Raw genomic sequence first — 25242 nt, 5'->3', positions numbered from 1 at the left:
TTTTCTAGCTGCTCTGACAGCTAGGTGGGGTAATGGATAGAGGAGCATCAGACTTGGAGTCAGGAAGACCTGAATTCAAATTCAGCCTCAAATACTTACTATGTGACCTTGGGCAAAGTCATTTAACCTTGTTTGCCTCAGTTTCCTCATCTGCAAAATGAACTCAAGGAAGAAATAGCAAGCTACTCCATTATCTTTGTCAAGAAGACTCCAAAGAAGATGACAAAGAATCAAAAATGACTGAAAAAAATTGAACAGTAACAACAAGATTGTTTCCCTTGAGGTCTTTTAGACCAGGCTAATTAGTTGTCTGATAGAGATAATATAGAGACAGCCATGCCTAGGAATTTTGGTCTGAATTTTATGGCTTCACAAAGTCCTCTTTCAGAGTTAACAGATGTGAGATATCAATTCTTATTTTAATTCTTCTATATTTTGGCTAACCAAGCAGTCAGCAAGCTAGGTACACCTCAAATTCTTCACATTTGGAAACATTAAAAAACATTAACCTGCTGGAAAGTAGACTCAAAAGTTGAGTGCCATTTCACCATTTATGGTGAATACCATAAAAATGGCATCTGTTTCCCTCAGAGGCTCAAAGAAAATTACTTTTGATGAGTATCAAGATATTTAATGCTGCCCCTTTGAAAAAATGAAGTGGAAAGAAATATGAGTCAAGGCAAACAAAATATTCTCATTGAAATTAGTAAAAAGGAAATCCCAGTCCACTTTCTAGCAGGTGGAATTTCTTCTACTAAGTGAGCCCTCTGGGCTATTATCTGGTTGAGAAAGCTGCTTAAGTGAACAGGTCATGATGTTTTGTGGACTATTCTAGCACAACTGAAAATACTCATGAACAAACACAACCAAGGAAACAAAACATATTCAAGTTAATTTCAAGGCCCATTAGCAATATAAAGGGGGTGGGGGTATTATGCATCCAAACAAGACCCAGGAAAAGAGCAGGGTCATTTGTCTTTTAGAATTTACAAATGACAAATATAATTATAGGGTATTTATTTTCTTTTTAGATAAATACTTTCATCAAACACCACATATAAACAATAATATTCAGAACATAGGTAAAATTAATTGATTATCTAATACTAGAATACTGTATATGACAGAAAAAAAATGTTCAAGAAATGCAGGGCTGCCTAATGTTCAGTTTAAACTCACACACCAGAAAATAGCCACTTGAGTTGCAAATGCACCTTCGATTTTGTGATTATGCTTCCCAATTAACCTTATAAATTAGATTGTTTATAACAAAAAATACTATTTTCATTTGGATTTTGGCTAACACTGAACATTCAAAATAAACCAGTTAGTTTTTAGCCTGTAATTGAATGTTACTTATAACCTATATAAACTCACATTGAAATATGCTGATACAATGAGGATGCCATTGTCCAATATAACACAACTATACTTATAGCTGACCAATGAAACACTTATGATTAATAAACCCAAGACCAAAAGGGTGTGTGGAGGGTGCAGGAAGGAACATTTCTCTCTTCTTTAAGATTCAACCCCTTTCTACAGAGACTCTACAAGAAAGAATAAATTTAGACAGGGAGTAAGACCCACAAGTAAAGGGTTAAGCCATCTTTAAAGTAAGCTAGGCAGCACAGTGAAGAGAGCACTGGAATTAGAGTTAGGAAAACCTGAGTTCAGATCCCATTTCTGACACTTTCTAGTCTGGTTACTCTGGACAAGTCATTTAATCTGTCTGCCTCAATTCCCTCACCTGTAAAATGAAGATCATAATAGCATCTATTTCCCAGATTTGTTGTAAGGAACAAAATTAAATGAGATAATATTAGTAATGTGCTGTGTAAACCTTAAAGTGCTACAGTAAATGCTGGCTATTCTTTTCATTGCACTTCAATAAATACTAGGCATCTTGTACCTTGCATAGACTAACAAGGAATACAGTAAACAAAAACAAGAAAAGCTTATGAATGTTCTGAATTGTGAATGAACTGAGAAGTGGCAACATGAAAGAAGAAAACCTATACATAGATATATAAATTATATATATTTGCTAGATGATGTTTTCTATGGATGGGGGGGAAGGCCTAAAATATCTGGAAATTCTATTAATTAAAAAAAACTGGTAGTTTTGATTTGAAGTGCATAGACATTGGTTCAAATCTCAGCCTTCTCACTCATACCTGTGTGACTTTGGATAAGTAATAACTTTTCTAATCTGACTTTCCTCAATTTGTAAAATATAGGATGAACTACTAGATGGCTGCTAAGGACCTTCCAACAATAATCCTATGAACAGAATTTTCTCATAATGTATTATAAGCTTTCTTTTAGGGACAGGAGAAATTAGACTAGGAAAAAAAACAAAAAGAATATCAATCACCTCAACTGTACCTATGGCTCTTGGGTCAGTTCTGTCTGGACCTGGACCTCTACAAACCCATCTACATACACAAAACTGGCTCTTCACACTTTAGTAAATCATTCCAAAAATCTACATCATTTTAACACTCCCTCATTTGTAAGACAAAGTCTATATTAGTCTACTTCAGAAACTGAAATTAGAGAACAAGAAATATTTTAAAATGGCTAAAGTCTGGAGATTCTAGAAAACCTGCTTCTTCCTCTTTCTCCCCTACTCCTAATTCTGAGGTCAAAGAATGAACTCAGATCAAGAACTAAGACCAATTTCATTTAAACTCCCACATTGAGATATTTTGAGAACCTGATATTCATCAATGTTTAGCTGAGGGACATATAATTTTGTATAATGAAAAAGTCCAGAATAACAAAATCCTGTTCCTTTTTTCCTCATCTTAGGTGCCAGTCAAATTGCCCACTTGTTACTCTCATTCACCTCTTGCCTTGGCTCCTTCTGCTTAGATGGTTATCATTTCTACTCTCTTTCCCCACCAGCTTCACACATCAAATCTCTCTATTCTCCAAGGCTCAGCTCAGAGAACATCTTTCATTATGTGATGCTTTCTGATTCACCCAGCTGGGCATCCTTTTCTAAAATAACAACATGATGTGCCTTTCTTTATCACTTTTATACTCTATCTGGTATTATTATAGCTTCTTCTATAAAGTCGATTCTTGGACTTAAAGTCCTGAATTTGAATCCTGCTTCAGATACTTACAAGTTATATGATTGATCAATTCATTTTCACTACTTTCATCCTCAGTTTCTTCACCTGTCAAATGGGGACAATAATATCTACTTCATAGGGCCATGATGAGGCTCAAATGAGACAATAGATGTCTATCACTTTGTAAAGCATAAAGCATTGATAAATATTAGCTACCATTAGCTGCATGTCAGAGGAACATAAAGATGGAATTTTCAGTGTGCTTATGACATATAGTACAACCCCCTCAATTTACAATTGGAGGATCTTCTCCTAAGCAACATGTTCCTTGAGGGCAAAAGCCACACATTCTTTGAATCTCCCACAGTGTCTAGCACAGTGCTCTGCAGATAGTATATGCTTAAATATTTGTTTTTGCATTAAAAAAAGACAACAACGCAGGACAAATGATATTTAGAAATGAAGCTTCCTGGTTTCAAAATAAATGAAGAAAAAGGGGTAGTCACTACACAGAAAATAAATTTTGGAAACCTGACTTCCACTGCCATAATATACCATTTTAAAGGCAGTTTGCAACCAACAGGAAGATACATCAGCCAGCAATAAGACACAACAGTAAGCAATAAGAAACATCAGTGAACAATAAGGCACCAGAGTAAGCAATAAGACACACCAGGAAGTACATTTCAGAGCAATTACCACATGTCTTAATGCACAGAAGGAAGAAGGGGAGAATCTTCACTCAACTAATATGGTAATCCTACCAAAAAATTGGATTTTCTCAGCTCAAGAGGAATGTTTGACACATCTAGGAAAGAGTTTGTGGATCAATGACATGTATCAGTGAGGTGAAACTAAATCACAAGTGTCTCCAAAGAAAAAACCAACCCACAGGAGGCAACATGTAAAAACAGAAGAAGGTCCAGTCTTGGGAGTCAAGAAGACCTGGTTTCAAATCGCAGCTACAATTTTTACTATGTGATCTGAGTCAGAGTAATTTATTTTTCAATCCTCAGTTTTTCCATCTGTAAATTATGTTTTGGAGGTATAGGAGAGAGATGTTAAATGCTCAGTAAGCCTTAAAGCACCATAAAAAAAATCAATACTGGTATTCTCTTCTAAAAATCAGGGATCACTGAAGTGTTTCATTGTTGTTGTTTATTTGTATCAAACTCTGTGATTCCATTTGGTGTTTTCTCATACTGGAGAGATTTGCCATTTCCTTCTCCAGCTCATTTTGCACATGAGGAAACTAAAAGTAAACAGGGTTAAATGACTTGCCCAGGATCACACAGCTAGCAAGTGTCTGATTTGAACTCAGGAAGATGGGTCTTCCTAACTCTGGGCCATGTCCTCTATCCACCATGTCACCTAACTGTAGTTATGGGTGTTCCCATCTTTGATGCAGGTCACAGTTACTTCCTGATTAGGTAGTATTCGATTTTGAATGCTGCTTCAAGCCCTCCTCCCTTCCACAGTTCCTCCTTAATCATTTTGATATGGCCAATATGTAAATGACCTTTTTGAACTTAGTGAGGCTGGTCTTAATTTGTCTGAACAGTTTCAAGAATCCATTCTGCAGTAAGGAATCAAGGAGTATTTTAGTTGTTTCTATTGTTATGATGGATTGTATATACTGACAGCACATAGCACAGTCAAGGTACTTGTTCAATAAAAAATTTTTAATAAAAGCTTTAATTGGTTGACAAACTAATTAGAACCCTTTCTAAATCAATAAAGCAAAATTCAATTCAATACATGTTTCTGTCACTAGCTAACAATATGCTATGCATAAGATCTCAAAAATGAACACTCTATAACTATCTATATTAGAGATACACTGTTTTAAGACAAAGGGAAGGTCTTTTTTTTTTCATCTCATTCAAAAAAATAAGAAGTAGCTTTTTTAAATGGAAGTAGGACATATATGAATAAAAGGAAGAACTTCTGATCAGAAGGATTTTTGGATGTCAAACGACATGGCCAAATCTTCTTTTCCTGCTGTTCTTCAAAAATATGATAGCACTTAAAAACTTTTCAAATATGAAAACAATAGCTCAGAGTCCAGTCATAGTCCTTTCTAGATCTAGATTTTTTAAAGGCAATCTATGGCACTAAGAAGGTGAATGAAAGAGCAGATATTTCCATCACCAAGATCTCTTTTCCCCACTTTCACTTCTCCTTTCTAGTTTGCATGCCATCAACAACTGAGACCCTCTATAATCTGAATTCAATTTCTATTTCTAACCAACCTTTCCTCATACCATCTAATCTTCTGCTCCTACCAGACGGTTCTAAAAATGATGTTGGTGAACATATCAATGTGTTCCAACCTACAACACAGACCTAAAATGCTCTGTCTCCTTATCCCTTTTTCTCTTTATCTATCTAGAGCCTGCCCACCCACCTAAGTCTCATCTTCTTCATGAAGTCTTCCCTTCTCCTTACTTCTTTATATTTTCATACCTACTTAGAGATTACCATGTACTGTTTCATATCATTATTTTTAATATGGTTATGTTTTGTTTCTCTAAATAAATCATAAGTTTTTTGAGGTAAAGAAGCATAATGTATGCTTCTTTTTATCTCTCTCCATTCATGTGTACCCAGAGATTACTCAAAAAATATTTGTTAATGAATTAAGTCATTGGGATGGGATCATGCAAAAATGAGACTCCCTTTTCATTAGACTCTCAGAGTTCTCTGTTCTACTACTTTTGTCCAATGACTCCAGGAATCAATTTCAGAAGGATCTTTGAAAATCATCACTGTGAAAGAAGGTAACCATGAATCCATGTCAGAAAATTATAACTGAAGCACTAATCCAGGGGACCACAGGAAGGCAAACAGCAATGGTTCTTAAAGAAGAGAACTTTGGTGAATCCAAGGGCCTTCCTAATAATATTTTCCATTGCAGGGGGAGGGGCAGATGAGGGAGTGTTACATATTTTAATAAGCTGCTCAACACAGTGGGAGGTTTCCTTGTCTAATTACAGAAGCTGTTAGAAACCACGGGGAAGAAAAGATTTATGTCCTAGATGACATTGTCTCTGTGTTGTAATTAAAAGTTATTTTTAATACCTTTGTTTAGTTGTATACTCGGCTTATTAGAAATATATGTTGAAATTTTCATTTTGCCAAAAGGCAAAGAATATTACAAGAAAGCCACAAAAACAGGGCTGTATAAAGTAAAAGACCAATGTTTTGACATTTGCAAGGAGGGAAGTGAAATATGGAAGGGAAAAAAATTGTTTAACCAAAATCTATGCAAAATTCATGATATTTTTAAAAAGTGACAACAAATAACAAATTCTTTTGAAATAGCAACAACAATATGTAACTAAATCTTCATTTAGGGCTTAGTTGTCCTACACTAGAGTTATAAGCTTATTACTCATCTAACTGAACTCTTACGGTTTGGATTTGACTCTTGTTTCCTCCCATACATTCTGAGTCTACTTCAATGGTCACAAAAGTAAATGTGAATTGTAGAGCATCACTACGAGAAGAAAGAAACAATTCCATCAGGGAAATTATAATCCTCATTGCCTAGCTCTTACCTCTCATCTGCCTTGGAAACAATATACAGTATTGATTCTTAGAATGAAGGTAAGGGTTTTTAAAACAAATATGTGTAAGGTTTTTGTTCTTAAAATGACAACAACAAAAACAAAACAAAACAAAAAAATTTTAAAAACAAAAAAAAATTTAAATCAAAAAATAAAATAAATTTTAAAAATGACAACAACATCTCTCCTTGTCTTTTTGCCTAAATTTTTTCTCTGATTACCCCTAAATCTTGCAATTCAAGAAAGAACAAAGGAAAATATATCTAGTTGATTGTCTGTGGTACTGGTAGTAGGGAGGGGGCTATAGCATTTTGGAAGGTCTCTACGTTCCTTAGTCTTTTCCAGTTCAACATTTTTATGAGTGACTTTAGACATAGATGGTAAGAATATCCAATTTAGAGTTGGCATAGAATGTGAGGAGGAATGTCAGTCAGGATTCAAAAAGAATTTGCAAGTCTAGAACAATGGGGTCATGTTTAGCAAGATGAAATTTAGCCAAGGTAAATGTAGTGTCCTATATTTGAGATTTTTTTAAAAAGTTGTCTGCTGAGGGGTCAGCTGGGTAGCTCAGTGGATTGAGAGCCAGGTCTAGAGACAGGAGGTCCTAGATTCAAATCTGGCCTCACAGCTGTGTAAGCCTGGGCAAGGCACTTAACACCCATTGCCTAGTCCTTACCACTCTTCTGCCTTGGAACCAATACACAGTATTGATTCCAAGACGGAAGGTAAGAGTTAAAAAAAAAAATCATCTGCTGAAATATGGGATGGAAACTTACTTAGAAAGCAATTCACATTTTTTAAAGAAATGAGAAGATTGAAATGGAGTCATAATTTCATTGAATCAAAAGCATACTGCAACTTCCCAAAAATGCTTATTTGATTTTAGGACACATTAATAGAGGTTCATTCAATTTTTGGCTGTTAATAGAAGCATAATGTCCAGAACAAAGGGAAGTAACATCTCAGTCTATGCTATAATGGGCAGACTGTATCTAGAATATTAAGCTCAGTTGTAGACAACACTTTTAAAAAAAGAACATGGAACACTGGAGTAAATCCAAAGGACAGTAATCAGAAAGGCAAGTCATATTGGTCAGAAAACATGGGGATCTTTAACCTAAAGAGAAGGTTTATGAGAGGTCATTATTAGCTGTCTTTAAATTAATGAAAGATCATTAAGTAGAAAAAGAATTACATTTATTTTGTATTTCTAAAGGCAGTAGACTTAGAACTGATTGACAGAATTACAGATAGATTTTCATTTAATATAAAGGAAAACTTTTCAAAGGTAAAAGGTATCTAAAATAGAACAGGCTACATTTCTCTGGGAATATTTAAACATAGGTGGATCAGCTACAATACTGATTTTACAATTCTTTATGATCAGGTATGGATGAATTAAAGGTTGATAATCTACTTAGTGTGATTCAGAATTCTTCCTCTTCTATTTTATCTCTTGCTGACTTTCTTGTATTTTGGTTGCCTAATAGCACTTTAGGACAGGTAGGTGACCCAATGGATAAAACGTGTTTGGAATCAGGAAGATTCATCTTCATGAGTTCAAATCCAATCTCATACTTACTAGCTGTGTGACCTTGGGCATGACACGTAACCCTGACTATCTCAGTTTCCTCATCTTTAAAATGAGTTGGAGAAGGACATGACAAATTGCTTCAGTATCTTTGCCAAGAAAATCCCAAATGGGATCAGAAAGAGTTGGATTTGCCTAAAAACTGAACACAATAGCACTTTAATCTAGCATTCAAACAGTCAGGCAAATGGAATTCAAAATTAGTTTCTGTATGTCAGGAATTTTTTTTTAACTCCTACCTTCTGTCTTAGAATCAATACTATGAATTGGCTCCAAGGTAGAAGAGTAGTAAGGACTAGGCAATGAGGGTTAAGTGACTTGACCAGGGTCACACATCTAGGAAGTTGTGAAGCCAAATTTGAACCCAAGACTTCCCACCTCTAGGCCTGACTCTCAATCCACTGAGCCACCCTGGTGCCTCCATGTTGGGAACTTTTAAAAGATGTCTAATAGACATAAAAAGGGGTGGGGGAGAAAATCTAGCTAATATGACATTTGGGGACAACATGTACACTCAGTTTATTTGTGCTGTTGTCTCTTCAATTAGAATTGACATTTAAGAACTCATATAGGATAAACATCATAGAATGAGAACATAGACAAGAAGGGACAAAGAATAGGAAGATGAAAACAAAACAAAAAACTTTTACTTTGATGTTACAAATAGCAGATCAGAATTTTAGCTTTCCTGATCCTTACCTCTTCATACACCCCATTTCCCCCAACTCATCCTGTAAACACATCATTTGGTAATACTTACCTGCTACACTAATTTTCTCAAATGCTGCTATGCTACTAGGAGCAGCAGTTGTGGTGGTATTAGTTGAATTTGCTCCAGTGCCATTAATTACAAGATTGTCCACCTTCGATTCCAACTTGCCAATACGTTGTAAAATATTGTCCAATAAGACAGCAAGAGTTTTCTTCAGATCTAAACAGATAAAATAAGGGTTATTTGAAATTAGCTGGCTCTTAATAGGGTTTTCTCTCTCTTTCAAAAAGTGAAGCAGTTTTCAACTCAAATATTTCTGAAGTGATCAGAAAATGCTAGCCTGAGATCTTTCTGAAGCTAGCTGAATATTTAAGGGCTTATATGATATAAGACTTTAAGCAAAATCCTACTGGAAAGAATCCATTACCTGTGGATTATAAGGTAGTTGTTTATGTAATTCCAAGGTTAATTTCAAGTTACTAGGATGAAAACATAAATTCTCTGTAATATAGTTTTCTATCATTTTCAATGCTATTAGTTCCTAAACACTTACAATACAATGGCAATGCAAGTTCATGACAATGCTAGATAAAAAATATGCATTAAGAATTCAAGAAAGATTAAATTATGCTTACTTAACAATGTCCCCATTTTCTTAATAGAGTTGATCATATTTAGACTGAACATTAACATGAAATGGCAGACTAGGAATGCAATAAAGTTAATACATTTCCTCAAGCAACTAACTTTAAGTTTGAGTGGCTACATTAAAGATCAAAATGTAGTCTTTTAATCAAATCAGATCACATAATCATTATCACCAAAACAAAAACCCACCTTTATAGACACATATACACACACATATATATAATCAGATCCTTTAGGAGCCCACAATCTAAGATATATATTCAGAGAAACAGAGACCAACGGAAAGGCAAATATGCATAGTTCAATAAGCATTTATTAAATACCTACTATATCCAGGTGGCATAAAGAAATATAAATACATGGCTATTTGAATGGCGGCAGATCCAAAGTCAGTCACCCATGTCTGTGCCTCCTAAGAGCCTCCTGTCCATGTTTTAATATAAATCCTCTCTAAGGGGTCTCTTGTTGAGGACTTGATTATTTTTCTTTTGATAACACAAGAAATATCAAAAGGCAGTTTCTCACTCTTCATGGTTAACCAGACTGCCTTTTAAAAAAGTTATTATTTCATATTTCTTTAAATATATCCTTTATTCCAGTTCTTCAATTGCTTATTTGTGATATGTTATAGCCTGTTCATATCCACTAACTGCCTCTCCAGTGCCCTCTTAGTGACACTCAATTTTAATTCTCTGAAGACTACAGTGTTCCATGACTTATAGCCATATGATAACACTGATAGTAAAAAAGATTGGTCTTAATTTCAGAGAGAAATAAGATGTAGAGAATAGATAGCCCAGGGTGACTGTAAGAGTTTTAAATTTAGATAGATGAAAAATTATCATCCTTACTTTCATTCCAAAAGTACAGAAGCAAACTTTCCTGTACATAATTGCTTTGCTGGTCAAACTAATGTGCATAGGCATAGCTAGGATATACATACATATTTGTGTGTGTATGTGTGTGTGTATTCTGTCTAGTTTGCAATAGGCACAGTAGCAGCTTTTGGAGCTCAAATCAAGGCTTCCTTACCGTCCCACATGGAGAAGTAATCAGAACAAGAAATGTAGAATTGTAATTAGGGTAAAAACTTAAAACTATTCATATGTTAGGAACGGTGATAACAAATGGCCCTAACCATCAGCATCATGCTCTATCCAAGGCTGTAATATCAAATTTAATGATCTACCACTATTTTAAGACAAAATATGATTATAATCCTGTAGGAAATGACATGACCATATCTAATTCAGACCTGGATTTACCATCTGGAATATAGTAGGCACTGCATAAATACATATTGACTTGACTTGAACATTTGACCAATAGGAATAATGAAGATAAAGATACAGAATATTAGAGAATTCTGATGATGGTTGTCTATGAAAAATGAGGGAAAAGTTCAGAAACTAATGAACTAAAGGGACCAGTGACCATGTGTTTCATCCATTCTATAGCTTTTCTGAAGAGGCTCTGGTCCTTAAAAGTTCTCATTTGAAAAACAAGTTTAGCCTGAGCTCTTCAACCAAGAGATTTGGAATAAAGTAACTTCTCATAGAAGGTAAAGTTAAATGATTCTTATCACCTGTGGTCTAAAAACCTATTGGTATGACTCAGTTATTCACCATTATGGTATGAACTTCTACTATTATCAGGAAGACAACTGTCTTCCTGTTTTCACATGGTCTGAGATAGCATTTACGTTCCAGGCATAGCCAGCCAAACATTTTGCATATCAAGGAAAATGTGTAAGACAGTTCCAGTAGTATGGCATAAACACTAACTGCTTCAGGACATTGAACTACTCAGTTTTAAGTTTCTTGTAAGCAAGGACTTTTAAAGCTCCCTTTATGTTTAACACAGTACCCTAATCATCGGGGGGGGGGGGGGGGCGGACGGCACAAATTTGTCTTTTGTCATTTTTTGGCAGATGTGTGCTTTCCTTTTGATGTTTCAAAGGTTCAAACCCTAATAATCATCCTCATTTCTAGTTGCTAGTTAATTGATGCAGATGGAGGATATAATGAATATAGTGTTGGGAGTTGGGACTTAAAGACAGGAAGAACTTAAGTTAGAAATTTGCCTCAGACAAAGTGTGAGCCTAGTCAAGTCACTTAACTTCTCTCAGTCTTAATTTCCCCATCCATAAAATGAGGATAATAATAGCATCTACCCTTACAGGGTTGATGTGAGGACCAAATATACTTAAAATAAGCTGCAAACTTTAAACTTGACAGTACTTTCTAAACCATGAAGTTTTCTATGACAACAAGAATTTTTTGTTGAGTTAAAGTTAGAAAAGTATTACTTAATTTGGTTTGTGCTATGCTCAGTAGAGTATATTTAATAAGTATATACATATTAATAATGAAAATCCATCCTATATTCTCCAGGAGTCATTAGTGAGATGTTAGTTAGGCACATGGGGCTTGCATAAAAGCTGAATCTCTGGGCATTAGAGATTTCCCTATCTGTAACCACAGTCTTGCCATGTTCTAAAGTAGGAGTCTAGTCATTTTGTGATTTCTATAGAATATGTCTAAAACAGGACTGGGGGAGTTGAGAAGAGAGAGGGAATTATGTGTTAACAGCAAAGTTTTGGAATAGACATGAGGTGTTGCTGTTTGCTATACTCTCCTCCCCACTGGGAGTGCTAGAAAACCACAGAGATAAGGGCATGGCAGAGAGGGAGAAAGGGCAGTTCCAACCAGTTTGGAGTAGATTCATTAATAAGTCCTAAGATATTGGTTTAGTCATTCAACAAATATTTATTAAATGCCTGTTGTGGGAGTCTTTCACTGCTGTCGTCCTCTCTGGCAGCATTTAATCATGAGACAGGCTTGGCTATTCTGGAAAGCACAGCCATTAATGGAAAAGAACTATACATGTCCTAGTACTAGACTATAAAGGTAGTTTGCTTCCATGGTGATTCAGCAGGAAAATTAGTCTTTGGGATGGCTGGCCAAGCAGGCATTAAAACTGCCTCAGAGAAGAATATTTCTTGACTTCACATTCATGAACTTCACTGCTTGTTGTCTTGGAGAATTATAGCAGAAGAAGAGTAGCAGTGAGAAGAAAAGACATGGCTAAAAGCCTTAACCTTGCTACACTCTTAAACTAACTACAGGAAATGTTAAATTGTATCAGAATTTGAAACACTTTTCTCTAGCTTTTCTAGAATGATAAAATGCAGTTAATAACAATTATAAAAAGAAACAGCATATTCAACCCAAAGTACTGAGAAATAATTTGCTAATAACCTAAATGATATTACAAAATGAAGTTGAGGACATTGTCCTAAAACTTTTGTCCATATTCCTCATTTTAACTACTATTATTAGTTGCCCCAATTTTCTCATCTTTATATATATATATATATTTTAAAAATAATTAATTAATTTAGATTTTTTTTCCCATGGTTACATGATTCATGTTCTTTCCCTCTCCCCTGCCTTCTCCCCTCCCAGAGCTGGCAAGCATGTGTTATTGCTCAAGTTATTTCCATATTATTCATATTTGTAATCGAGTGATATTTTAAAACCCAAACCCCCAATCATATACTCATAGAACTTGGTATATATTCCTAAAACCACATATTGTTTATAAGTTTGATACTATACTCTGTATAGCTGGACTTCAAAAGGAAAGATATTGACAGAACAGGAGCTAAACAATATCTACATTAAGGATGTTCTGTAATGGCTAAAGTACTGGACATGGAGTCAGGAAGACTCATCTTTCTGTGTTCAAATCTGGTCTCAGACATTTATTAGCTATGTGACCCTGAGCAAGTCATTTAACTCTGTTTGCCTTTGCTTTCTCATCTGTAATATGAGCTAGAGAAAGAAATGGCAAACCACTCCAGTGTTTTTGCCAAGATAACCTCAAAAGGGGTTATGAAGAGTCAGACATGACTGAAAATGACCAACAACTACCACACGTCCATCAAAGTGACAAAGCTACCAAACAGGAAAATAGGCACAATGTACTTTGTAGGAGTATACATAGTACAACGCTATTTATATTTAGTTCCTTAATGATGAAAACATGGATCCTTTAAAGAATTATAGATTTACAAGAACACAAAGATCTTTTTGGATGGAAGAAAGAAAGATCACTTCCAAATTGAAGATTAGAGTATAAATCAGTAAATCTTCAAAGAATCACAACTGATATGGACCTTCAAAGAGGGATAGTAATTCAAATGCAGAAAGAGAATGAAGAGAAGACCTTCCAGAGTTATGAAAGCATGTAAACAAAACACAAAGATGGAAAAGTGCTGGAAAGGTAAAAAGGACAACGTACAGTCTAGTTTGGCTGGATCACTACACACATAAAGAGGAATAATAAGGATGTTAAGCCCCAATTCATGAGTTTCCAATTAATTCTTTAAGCATTTACCAGAAGCAGACCTATATGCCATATTAAATTACATTTCCAAAGTACTGTGAGGGCACCATAAATGCTCAGGTAAATTCTGTTTAGCCTACTGATTATATTAAATATTTTAATGACTTTGATAACTTTATAGTTTAGAGATTTTGGATTCTCTGTACTTTTATCTGGTGAGCTGAGTAGAACAGGTCCACTATTTATCTCTCTGAGGGCTAAAGTCAGAGATATGTATTCGAGAAAGATGAAGTACCTTATTTCTAGTTAGAATCTCAGCATTTCTAGGGAATGTGCCACCATACACCATCACGATCATAAAAAGAAAAACTCGTTTTGAGGAAAAAGAAAAACCAAGTCTAAGAATCAAAGATTAAAAAAAAAATGCCATGGGGGCAATTACAACAAAAAATACTGCTATGTCCAGTTCTGTCACTTATCACTGCCAATGTGACTTTAAGCAAATTTTCTTATCTGTAAAACAAGGGGATTGGACAAGATTATAGCTAAAGTGTCTTTTAACTTTAAGTATAAGATTTTTTATGTGGAGTTTAGAAAGGTTTTCATCATTTATTTGTCTTTTTGTTTTTGTCACTTTTTGCTTTATTGAGGTTTTTATTTCACATTACATATATTAATATATTACTCCATTTAGAGAAGTCTGTCGTAACAAGATAAAATAGATTCAGTAAAACTAGTAATATAGTAATCCTATCTGAAAGTGCATGCAATATCTCACACCTAAAGTATACTCCCATCTCTATTTTTTTAAATCCTAACCTTCCATCTTAGAATCAATATTGTGTATATTGGTTCCAAGGTAGAAGAGGAATAAGGGGCTAGGCAATGGGTATTAAGTTATTTGCCCAGGCTTACACAGGTAGGAAGTGTCTGAGGCCAGATTTGAACCCAGGACATGTCTCTCAGCCTGGTTCTCAATCCACTGAGTCACCTACCTGTCCCCATTTTTTTTAATGAAGAGAAGCTTATTTTCTCTCCCTCCTACCTCATCCCATTTTAATTTTCTTAAATTTCTTGTAACAAATACGCATTGTGAGGCAAAATAAAATTAGTCTTTTCTGACTTGGCTGCACCTAGAAATCTCATTATCAATAGCATCATTTTCTAAGAGGAAAGACAATTCAGCAATATGTATTCTTCAACTAACATGGGGCAACTTGTCTTCTTGAAGATGTTGATGTATTATATCTTTGAAATATGAAATTATTCTTGGGAACTGTCACACCCACCTTTAAGGAAGTTCTCTTGCCCATGATGATTCCTCAGCAGACTTCCCATTCACTTTTCCTGGCTCCAACTGGAGTGTGTACTTCTCTTGGAGCCATATCAACTTTATTTTAACATTGACAAAGTACAAATACCAATGGCAGAGAAGAAATAGAAGAACGCATAATGCTGCCACCCCACCTATAAAGTATTCACTATGTCCATTGCCTTTCCCCTTCAGCGATGCTGTTTAATCCCATTCTAGAATGGCAAGTAATGGTATGGTGACTACAGTCCAAGACTAAGTAATAAAATACATTTTATTTTATTTTAAACCCCTACCTATAACTCTACTGGGTATTGGTTCCAAGGCAGAAGAGTGGTAAGGGCTAGGTAATAGGGGTTAAGTGACTTGCCCAGGGTCACACAGCTGGGAAGTATCTGGGAAGTGAACCCAGGACCTCTCATCTCTAGGCCTGACCCTCAATCCACTGAGCCACCCAGATGCCCCCCCAAATACATTTTAAAAAACTTTTGAAACCCTTATCTTCTATATTAGAATCAATAGTAATAATACTGTATATTGGTTCCAAGGCAGAAGAGGAATAAGAGGCTAGGCAATGGGAGTTAAGAGATTTGCCCAGGCTCACACAGCTAGGAAAAATCTAAGGCCAAATTTGAACCAGGACCTCCTGGCTCTAGACCTGGCTCTGAATTCACTGAGCCATCTATAGGCTCCCTAGAAAACACATTTATTAATTGCCTTCTGGGGATACAAAAATAAAAGGAAAAGGAAATGGCCCCTGCCCTCCAAAAGCTTTGTCTACTAAAGGTCTCCTATACTGGTCAAGGGTCAAGAGTTAGCATCAGATGGGCTGTCAGAATCAAACATGCTTCTTTTATATCATCTCTGGCATTTGACCCCTATATACATAGCTACCAACTTTATTCAAGCCCACATTGCCTAGATTAGTGCAATATCCTTACAGATCTATCTGCTTCAAGTCTTTCTGCACTCTACTCCAACTTTTTCACTGGGACCACAGTAATTTTTCTCTAGTGAAAACCTAATAATATAGGTGACTTTTCTTTTTTTTTTCCTTTTTTTAATTTTAAACCCTTACCTTCTGTCTGGGAGTCAATACTATGTATTGGCTCCTAGGCAGAAGAGTGGTAAGGGCTAGGCAATGGGGGTCAAGTGACTTGCCCAGGGTCACACAGCTAGGAAGTGGCTGAGGCCAGATTTGAACCTAGGACCTCCCGTCTCTAGGCCTGGCTCTCAGTCCACTGAGATATCCAGCTGCCCCCTTATAGGTGACTTTTCTACTCAACTCTAGTGGTTCACTATTGCCTCTAAGATCATATATCAACTCCTCTTTTTAGCATTTCATACTCTTCATAACCCATCTCCAACATATTTGTCCAGCCTCAATGAACATTATTTCCCTGCTTCACTCTTCAATCTAGCTAAACTGATCTTCAATTTGTTCCTCATCTAAGATATTCCATCTCTTGTCTCCAAACTTTTATATGGGTCTTCTTTCTTGCTTAGAATACAACCACTCCATATATCTAGCTCATATAGTCCTTTTCTTCCTCTAAGATGCAGCTTAGGCACCTCCAGTGAACTAAAATGTATATATTTATACTAAATATATGCTAATGCCAACGTGGCATAGGCCCTGGAGTCAGGAAAATTGAGTTCAAATCTGGCTTCAAATTTTAACTTACTAGCTAGGTGACCCTGGGCAAATCACTTAACTTCTGTCTGCCTCACTTTCCTCATCTGTAAAATGAAGATAATAAAAGCATCTGCCTACAGGGTTGTTTTTGAGGATGAAATGAGATATTTGTAAAGTGATTTGCAAACCTTATAATGCTATATAAATGCTATCATCATCAATCATTATTATTATTTTGCTGTAGGTTATATAAGCATATTACTAGTGTCCTTTGTTAGAATGGGACATTACAAATAGAAATTGTTTCATTCTTTGCATTTGTTCTTCCCACTGGCACACTGTAGGTTCTAAATAAATACTTGGTTGTTGATTGCTTAATTCTACCTTTATGCCAAAAGCATCACTCATGAATACTGAGTATTATACTCATCTCCTTGGATTCCTTGCAGTAACAAACGGGTCATCATACTGGTCCATCTAGTGCTGATTAAAACTCTAAACATAATGATATCCCCTCACTAGGCTTGGGCCATCAGAGTTCATAGCTACTGTATTACGGTATGCCTACTACTATATCAATAAATATGGACTTTTGGTAATTTATTCAACTAGATTTTCCTGTCATGATGAACTTGACAGGATGAGCGATTTTTGATAATGAAAGTATTGCACAATTTCTACCTTATAAATGTGAGCTGGCCTATAAGATAAAGAGGAATAGGGACAACACAGTCTGTCCACATAATGACAATTAGAAGATGGCATGTGAAATTATCTAGGGTAGTAGATTTAGGCTGCTGGGGTACTACTGACACTGATACTCAAATATCATTCATTTTTCATGTATTTGATTCCCAAATTACTTACTCCAAATTGACTTGTCATAGTTCAAATGAGTGGTAACAAGTGATATTAAAAGAGGGACTATGATATGATTAGGGGAAGGAGGTGATACAAAGTAACATTCCCAAACTTTTCAACATAAACACATTACTAACTAAAGGTTATGCTGAGGGCCAAATTTATGAGAGAACCAAAACATTTCCCTCCTCCTCATTCCTTTACTCAGCCTTACTGGGCTAGTGGTATGTAAAATGTTATGAACTTCATGTTTGGTTGTGACTCAGGCAGTGAGGGAGTTATGCCTTCAATTCGGTAGCTCTAAGGGAAAAAAATTACCTATAAGGTAACTTTCCTTATGAGTTGATGATTCTCAGTAAACCACATCATCATCTTAAAATGACAGAGGTCTCTCTAAGGCATGATATGGCCACATCAAACAGCCCTGAATCTTTACTTCAGTCAATTTTATACTCAGCCCAAGAATGGCGTGCTTCCTTACCTTACAGAATAAGAAGGGAGTTTCTGCTATTTCACTGGTGGTGTTTTTAATGTTACACTCGTGGAAGTACTAACATCCTAGTTCCTCTAAAAAATAAAAAATAAAGTCCTTCAAGATGTCCATAGGAGTAAGGGCTGGAAAATATACTAGACAGTTTTTTATTATACTAATTAAAAATAAAAAAGAAAACTAATTTTAAAAGTTAAACAGGAGGCTATATAAAATGCCTGTATGAATTCCAAACATGTTGGCAGAAACACAGGAGAAAAGAGTCATCAGCTATTCTTCATAGGGAATCTTTCTGAAAACTGTTTGGATTCTCTCTAGAAGAAGCTCTCATTGATCGGTCAAATAAAAGCTTAAACTCTCTTGAAAAAAAGGGTATATTAAAATGTATCTGTAATTCTGCCAATACTGTCTACCTCATTCCCCCACCAGCTCCTTTTTCTTCATTTTAATGTACACTCTTTGAGGGCAGGCAGAGACTTAGTGTTCACTGATGCTTACATTCCCAGACATTGACATGATGCTGGACCCATAGCAATTACTTAGTAACTGTATCTTTCTATCATCTACTTACTGAGGGTAGTGGTGAGGGGGAGGCAGAACCAGAAATAGAACCCAGAGACCAAAGTAGGCCTGGCAGATAGGGAAGGACTTTCTGGTTTCAAGAAGTACATAGCCAATTAGGCAATTGATAAGCATTTATTTAAGTGTCTTTAGCTCTAAGAAAGAGCACTGAGGAATACCTACAGCTAGTGGAAATGAAATGGATGATAGGCCAGCAAATGAGATTGAAAAGAAACAATCAATTAGGTAGGAAGAGAACCAGAAAAGGGTAATATTGTGAAAACCTAGGGAGGAAAACGTATCCAACAGATGATGGTCAACAGTGTTAAATGCTAATAAGAGGTTAAGAAGAATGATGACTAAAAACAGGAACAACACAATTTAGAAATCTTCACTAACTTTGAAGAGAGCTGTTTCAGTCAAGTGATGAAGTCAGAAGCTAGATTTCAAAGTGAAAGGAGAGGAAGTAAAAGCAAAGAGTAATCAATGTGCCCCCTACCCAAGCCCCCAGGGATTTGGCTGAGAAATGGACAGAAGAGATGATAGCTTGATGGGATGGAAGGATCCAGTGAAGGGTATTTTTTATTGTTTTTGTTGTTGTTTTTTAATAAATGGGGATATTTTTATAGGAAATGGGAAACACTCAAGATTTGAGAAAGGGGGAATGACTGAGAGAGCAATCTGCTGGAGGGGATCAGATAAAGTGCCTAAAATTGAAGTGTTGCTCTTAGCAAGAAGGATATCATTATCAGAGACTGGAGAAAAGGAAGAGAGTATAGGAGATGAAGTCAAGGAGTTTTGAAATGTAGAGAAGGGGAGAAGAAAGAGCTTCTGTCATAGCTCAACTGGTCTCAATTTCCTCAAGTGAAGTAAGAGAAGAGGCACTCAGCTGAGGAACTGAGAAAGAGAAAAGTGGGAGGGAGTTAAGAGAGGTAAAAGGCTTTAGGCAAGAAGAGGTTTAGAAAGATAAAAAACTCTCAAGGAGAGTTGGAATAGAAAAATCAGCTAAGGAAGAGAAAGGGATTGCTTTTCTTTAGAATGAAGGACCAATGACATAATTTAATAATGTTCTCAGTCAATTCAGTTTTCATGGCTTCTTCCAGCTTTGAACAGCAGCACATAAGTATAAGCAGAGGAGGCAAATGGTAAGAGCAAATAGGATTATGGTTTGGCAAGGGAAGAACAGCAATAAGAAGCCAACATTTAAGACAGAATAGTAGGTGAAATTAGAAACCTAGAGACCGAGAGCAAGAAATATGCATAGGTATAAAAGTGGAGGCAGAAGAATGAGCCAAATCTAGGTAAACATATGAATCCAAGCACATATAGAAGATAAAGTTTGAGTTCCCCATGTGTCTAGTCACCAGAGGTATATAAATTCATCATTGCCCCAGACCCTCTCCTCATAGGTACATGAATACTTATATATATTTTATTTAAAGGATACCATGATCCTTCCACATTCACTCAATGTAGAAAACCTGGGGGGGCCATAATTCTATACACTTCCATCTCCATTGTGACCCAGAATTGTTCTTTTGTCAAGTTCTGTTGATCCTAACACTATATCTCTCATGTTCATCTCTTTTCCTTCACTTACACTGTCAATGATCAAGTATTGGTCCTCATCATCATCTCTGTCCTAAACAATTATAACAATCTCCTTCAATCCACTCTTTCCTCTTTCTAATCCATCTTAAACATTTCTGCTAAAATAATCTTCCTAAACAAATTCAACTGTTTTACTCCCCTACTTATGAAATGTTGGTTATTCCTTACTGTATTAAGAAAAAAAATACAAACTACCTCATATTTTAGATCCTATTGTTGTCCACGTGAATAAAAATTCTTAGATTATGTTCATTTTCAGGAAAGCCTGAATGGCTCACTTTTTAAAATGCTATTTACTACATAATGTGGCCTTGGGCAAGCCATTTAACATTTCTGTTTCTTCTCCAATAAAATGAGCAAATAAGACTAAGTAATCTCCAACTTTGATTCTAGCTCTAAACAATAAGCATCCATTTACTGCAGTTTATTCAGCCATTCTTCAATTGAGAGGCATTCCTCTGGTTTCCAGTTTTTTGCCACCACAAAAAGAGCTGTTATAAATATTTTTATGTTAGTGATTTTTTCCTCTTTATTTTTTTCTTTGGCATAAGTCTAGTAGTATAGCTGGGTCAAAGGGCAAAATTCCCAATTGCTTTCCAGAATAGTTGAATGTAAGGGAGTACAACTATTGTGCTTTTAAGACCTGAGAAAATAATGTTTTCAGAGGGATATGGAAAGATTTGTATGAAATAAGTGAAGTGAGAAGAGAATAATAACTTATACTAAAATATAAATAGTATAAAAATGAACCACTGAGTACACAAAAACTAATGGAATTAAATGGGAAGAATCAACAGAACAATGTATGTAAAAATAGCAGCACTAAACAAACAATTGGAAACTGATCAATATAAGCCCATTCCTCATTCTGAAGGAAAGATAGTAAAACATAGGAAGAGGTGATGGATTTATAATGCAGAATGAGATATAGTTAGCTAGCTAGATCTAGGTGGTATAGAAATAAGATACAGTCATTGAGGTAAATTGCTTTGCTTGACTAAATATTTGTTACAAGAAATTCCTTTTTCTTTCATTTAATGGATAGGAATGGGAAGGATAATAGATTTCTTGTTGATTAAAAAATAGAAGATGGAAGTTGCTACAGATGCAAAATGTTGCATGTATATTCAGATATTGTAACTATATAATTACTGTTACTTATTCTTAATAAGAGAACTCTTAACAAGCCGGGGTAGCCTATAAATGTAACATAAAAACAAGGCACATTAATATATCTTTTTAAAAAATCCTATAAGCTTTACACAAGGCTCAGACTCTGATTCCACCTCCTCTGTGAAGTTTTCCTTGGATACCTCTACCCACCTACTCCCCTAAGTTAGCTTATGTTTTCTCCCACTTTGAATTATCTTGTTTTTACTTATTTTTATATATGGATGTATTTCCCCCTTCACCACAGGAAACAGCAAGTTGGTTACACAGTAATTATTTTGTTTTCATCTCCAGTGACTAACAAAGTATCAACATAATGCCTCACACAGAGTAGATACATAATAAATACTAAATAACCCCAGGTAGGAGTAGGTGAGACATGTTAGGGAGAAGATATCATAGGATAATAGCTCTGGAACTAAAAAGAAGAGCTTTACATTACAGAATAAGACAGACAGATATAGGTGGTATAGAAATAGATTCAGTGAGGAAATTTGTTTTGCTTGGCTTTGTAATAAGAAATGCTTTTAATTTTTTCCATTTCCATTTAATTTTGTTTTAAAAAGAAATTTTAGTCCAAATCCTTCATTGTACAGAAAAGGAAACTGAAGCCCAGAGCTAGTTTAGTGACATGACCCAGGTAGCAAAGTGGCAGGGCCAAAATGAGAACTCAGTTTCTAAGACTCTTAATTTCTGGATCTTTCCACTGTACTGCGCAGCCTCCCTAGACAGTATGGAGTTAAGAATAAGGTCAGCTCTTAGAAGAGGGATCTTTACCTCTATCTGTCTTCCTGTCTCTCATTTTCATTACTGATCATTAGAGTAAAATATAACTCCTTTGATAAATAGAAAAGTGAAAGATGACTATGATTTTCTGCTTAAGAATATTTCAAATAGAAGGAATTTTTCACATCAGAAAGGAGAATGCATTCACAGACTGGAGTGAATAACATTTAAGCTACAATGTCATTCGGAACATGGGCCTTCTCTCACTTATAGATTTAAAGATAATGGATGAAGCAAAGTCTCAGCAATTTCTCCATGTGGGTCAAATAGTATAGAGACCTCAAACCATGAAGTCTCTTTCCTGATTCTCCTCAGTGAATAGGATTTCTCCTTTCCTGAATCTCATGGACCTCCTCTCTAATTTGGCTATTTTCTAATTATGTTATATTTATTTATGTAAATGTTTCCCTAACTAGATGAATTTCTTTGAGAAGCAAAAGCTGGTTATAGTGGCAAGAATGGTAAATTTGGGGTGAAAGGCTCTGAGCTCAAATTCTAACTCTCAAACTGTTAACTTTTTAAGCCAGTAACTTATCTTCTTTGACTCTCAGTTTGCTCACCTGTAAAATGTAAATGTTTGACTGGAGTATCTCCCAAGTCTTTTCTAGCTAAAAGTATTATGATCTTATTTCACTTTTGTGTCCCTGGTGCCTAACTCAAACTTAGCACATAGTAAGCATTTATTAAATGTCTTGTGATTGAGGGAAATGGGCAAAGACAGAAGAAATGACACGCAAAGGAGAAGAGCTCAAGAAAAGCATGGAACCCATTGGAGGAGGAGAGAGAGAGAATTCCATGGAAGCTTGAGGAAGGAGACAGATGGACCCCAGCTGAGTTCTAGACTCACTTCTGTTTGGGAGTACACCACTTCATCTTCTCTCTGGCTATTACCTTTCTCCATCTAATTTGAGCTGAAAAAAAAAGATAGTCTTGCCTAAAAAAGACCCCAAGCAGGGTTACTGCTATCTTCCCTCAGGGGAAGAAATTTTATTCCTTTTTAAAGAGACTTACACCAAAGCCTCCAACAAGTGATATAAACTAGGATTAGGGAAAAACCCCTTTCCCTCTCTCCCAGTCTCCCCCTCATTTCTTTCCCCCAAGAGAATAGATCTTTTCCAACTAAAAAAAATTGTTCTGAAGGTTTTGTTATTAGAGGGAGGAACTGCCTTACCATCTGTGAGGAAAACTTCATTAAGTTGCTTAGTGAGGAGAACAGGAAGTAAAGAGGTAGTCAGAAATCAGCTTCCTTCCTTCAAACTGCTTCCTGGTATAACATTTTTTGATTTCCCTTATTCTCACTAATTTCCCTCTCTAATACAGTCTAGAACTTTGAACCGAAACAAATACATTCCTCCTTCTACTTATGCTAGTGAAAACAATTGGAAAACACTCTTTCCACTTCCCATTTAGATAGAGAAGGCATACCCATGGAAAACACAAAAGAGATGTCTCTGAGACCATTCTTCCTTTTAAAATCCCACAAAATGGGGTCAAAAGTTTCTTTCCCAATTCCCAAAGACAAAAGTTTGGGGGCAGCTATTCCTTGAGCCCAGGGCTTTTCACACCAAATCATTAATTTCTACTTATTTCATGGTTTTGAGAGACCTCAAGAGTTCGTGACAGGATGTGCTCCTCAAGTATACTGTCTTATGTAACCCTTAGAACCAGGAATGAAGCTGTGTTGAACAAGATCAGCCATTGCTCTCCCTGGGCCTGGACAATAGGAAACTACCCCCAAGCAGTTGAAATTGATTAACTGACTTCTATATAGTACCTTCAGTTTCAGAATTTTACAACTCAGTGTTGAACTATTGAATCAACCTACCATGATTCTTTCAAGAACTTGGCATGACCACCAAATGTTTTCTTAATGAATAACTAACTACAAGGCCTTTAATTAAACCAATATGAGAAAGGATAAGAAGGTGTCTGTGGTCTTTTATCTGACTTCTTTCCAACTATAAGCAAGGACATTAACTGGGAAGCACTTTCTTCTTTCAGAATAGATACTTAAAACAGTTTACTGCATATGTGGTAGGACAGTAAAATAGACACTGAAAGGCCTTGCATTTTAATTCTAGTTCTACCTTTGTAGCTAAACCTTTCAACCTGCTGTTTCTTCATCTCCAAGAAACTATAGGACTAGACACCCAATGCTTCTGCATCTGACAGTAATGGATTTAGTGTAAATGCAGGTCATCAGTATAGCAAAAAGGTTTTAAGTACTGTGCCTCTCAAACTCCCTTCATGAAGAGTACTACCATGGATCTACTCAGCTTGCAAGAGAGACCATCATCCCCACAAAACAAAACAAAACAAAAAAAAAACAAAAAACAAAAACAAAAACTAGGCTAGAAAAGTTTAAATAATTATAATGTGTACTGGTTGGAAGAATAATATAAGACTGTGGTGCCAGAGATATTCACAATATGATCCCAAATACTTCAGTCCAGCTGAACTGTCTATCTCATTTCTAGATACTCAACCACAAAACTGAACAACTTGGGCTGATATGACAAATAGCTGTAAGGGAAAGAATCATAGTGAGGAATTCAAGAATTTCCAACAAATCTTTTAAAAGGGGGGTGAGGGGAGAGCAACTCCAAGCAAGTCAGAAACATTGTTCCTTAGCATTATTCCCATGAAGCTTTAAATCTTATGCATAATTGTTTATTCCCTTTAATGTCAAAGAATATTGTATTTTATGAATAAGTATGCATGAAAATCAACAAAAAAAGAAATGAACTAACTAGAATAAGTAGAATTTTGTCATTTAATATTGATATGACTTAAAGGAGGACCTTTCTCACAGAGCTTTTTTTGTAACAGGAATAAGAACTAGATCTATGATTTAATTGACTT

At 35.7% G+C, this 25242-nt stretch overlaps 1 protein-coding gene across 9 annotated transcripts in view; it reads right to left on the bottom strand.

Moving 5' to 3' along the window:
• Nucleotides 1-25242, bottom strand: part of MGAT5 (alpha-1,6-mannosylglycoprotein 6-beta-N-acetylglucosaminyltransferase) — a 410898-nt gene that overhangs the window by 219124 nt on the left and 166532 nt on the right. For all 9 annotated transcript variants that reach the window (XM_016433598.2, XM_016433592.2, XM_016433591.2 and 6 more), the window contains one exon: nucleotides 9004-9174. In XM_016433598.2, the coding sequence (XP_016289084.1) occupies nucleotides 9004-9174 (171 nt within the window). The remainder of the gene's footprint in view (nucleotides 1-9003; nucleotides 9175-25242) is intronic.

Source organism: Monodelphis domestica, chromosome 4 (assembly GCF_027887165.1).
Source record: "Monodelphis domestica isolate mMonDom1 chromosome 4, mMonDom1.pri, whole genome shotgun sequence".
Lineage (NCBI taxonomy): Eukaryota > Metazoa > Chordata > Mammalia > Didelphimorphia > Didelphidae > Monodelphis > Monodelphis domestica.
The sequence above is the reverse complement of the archived record's forward strand: the minus strand, read 5'-3'. Positions and strand labels throughout refer to the sequence as shown.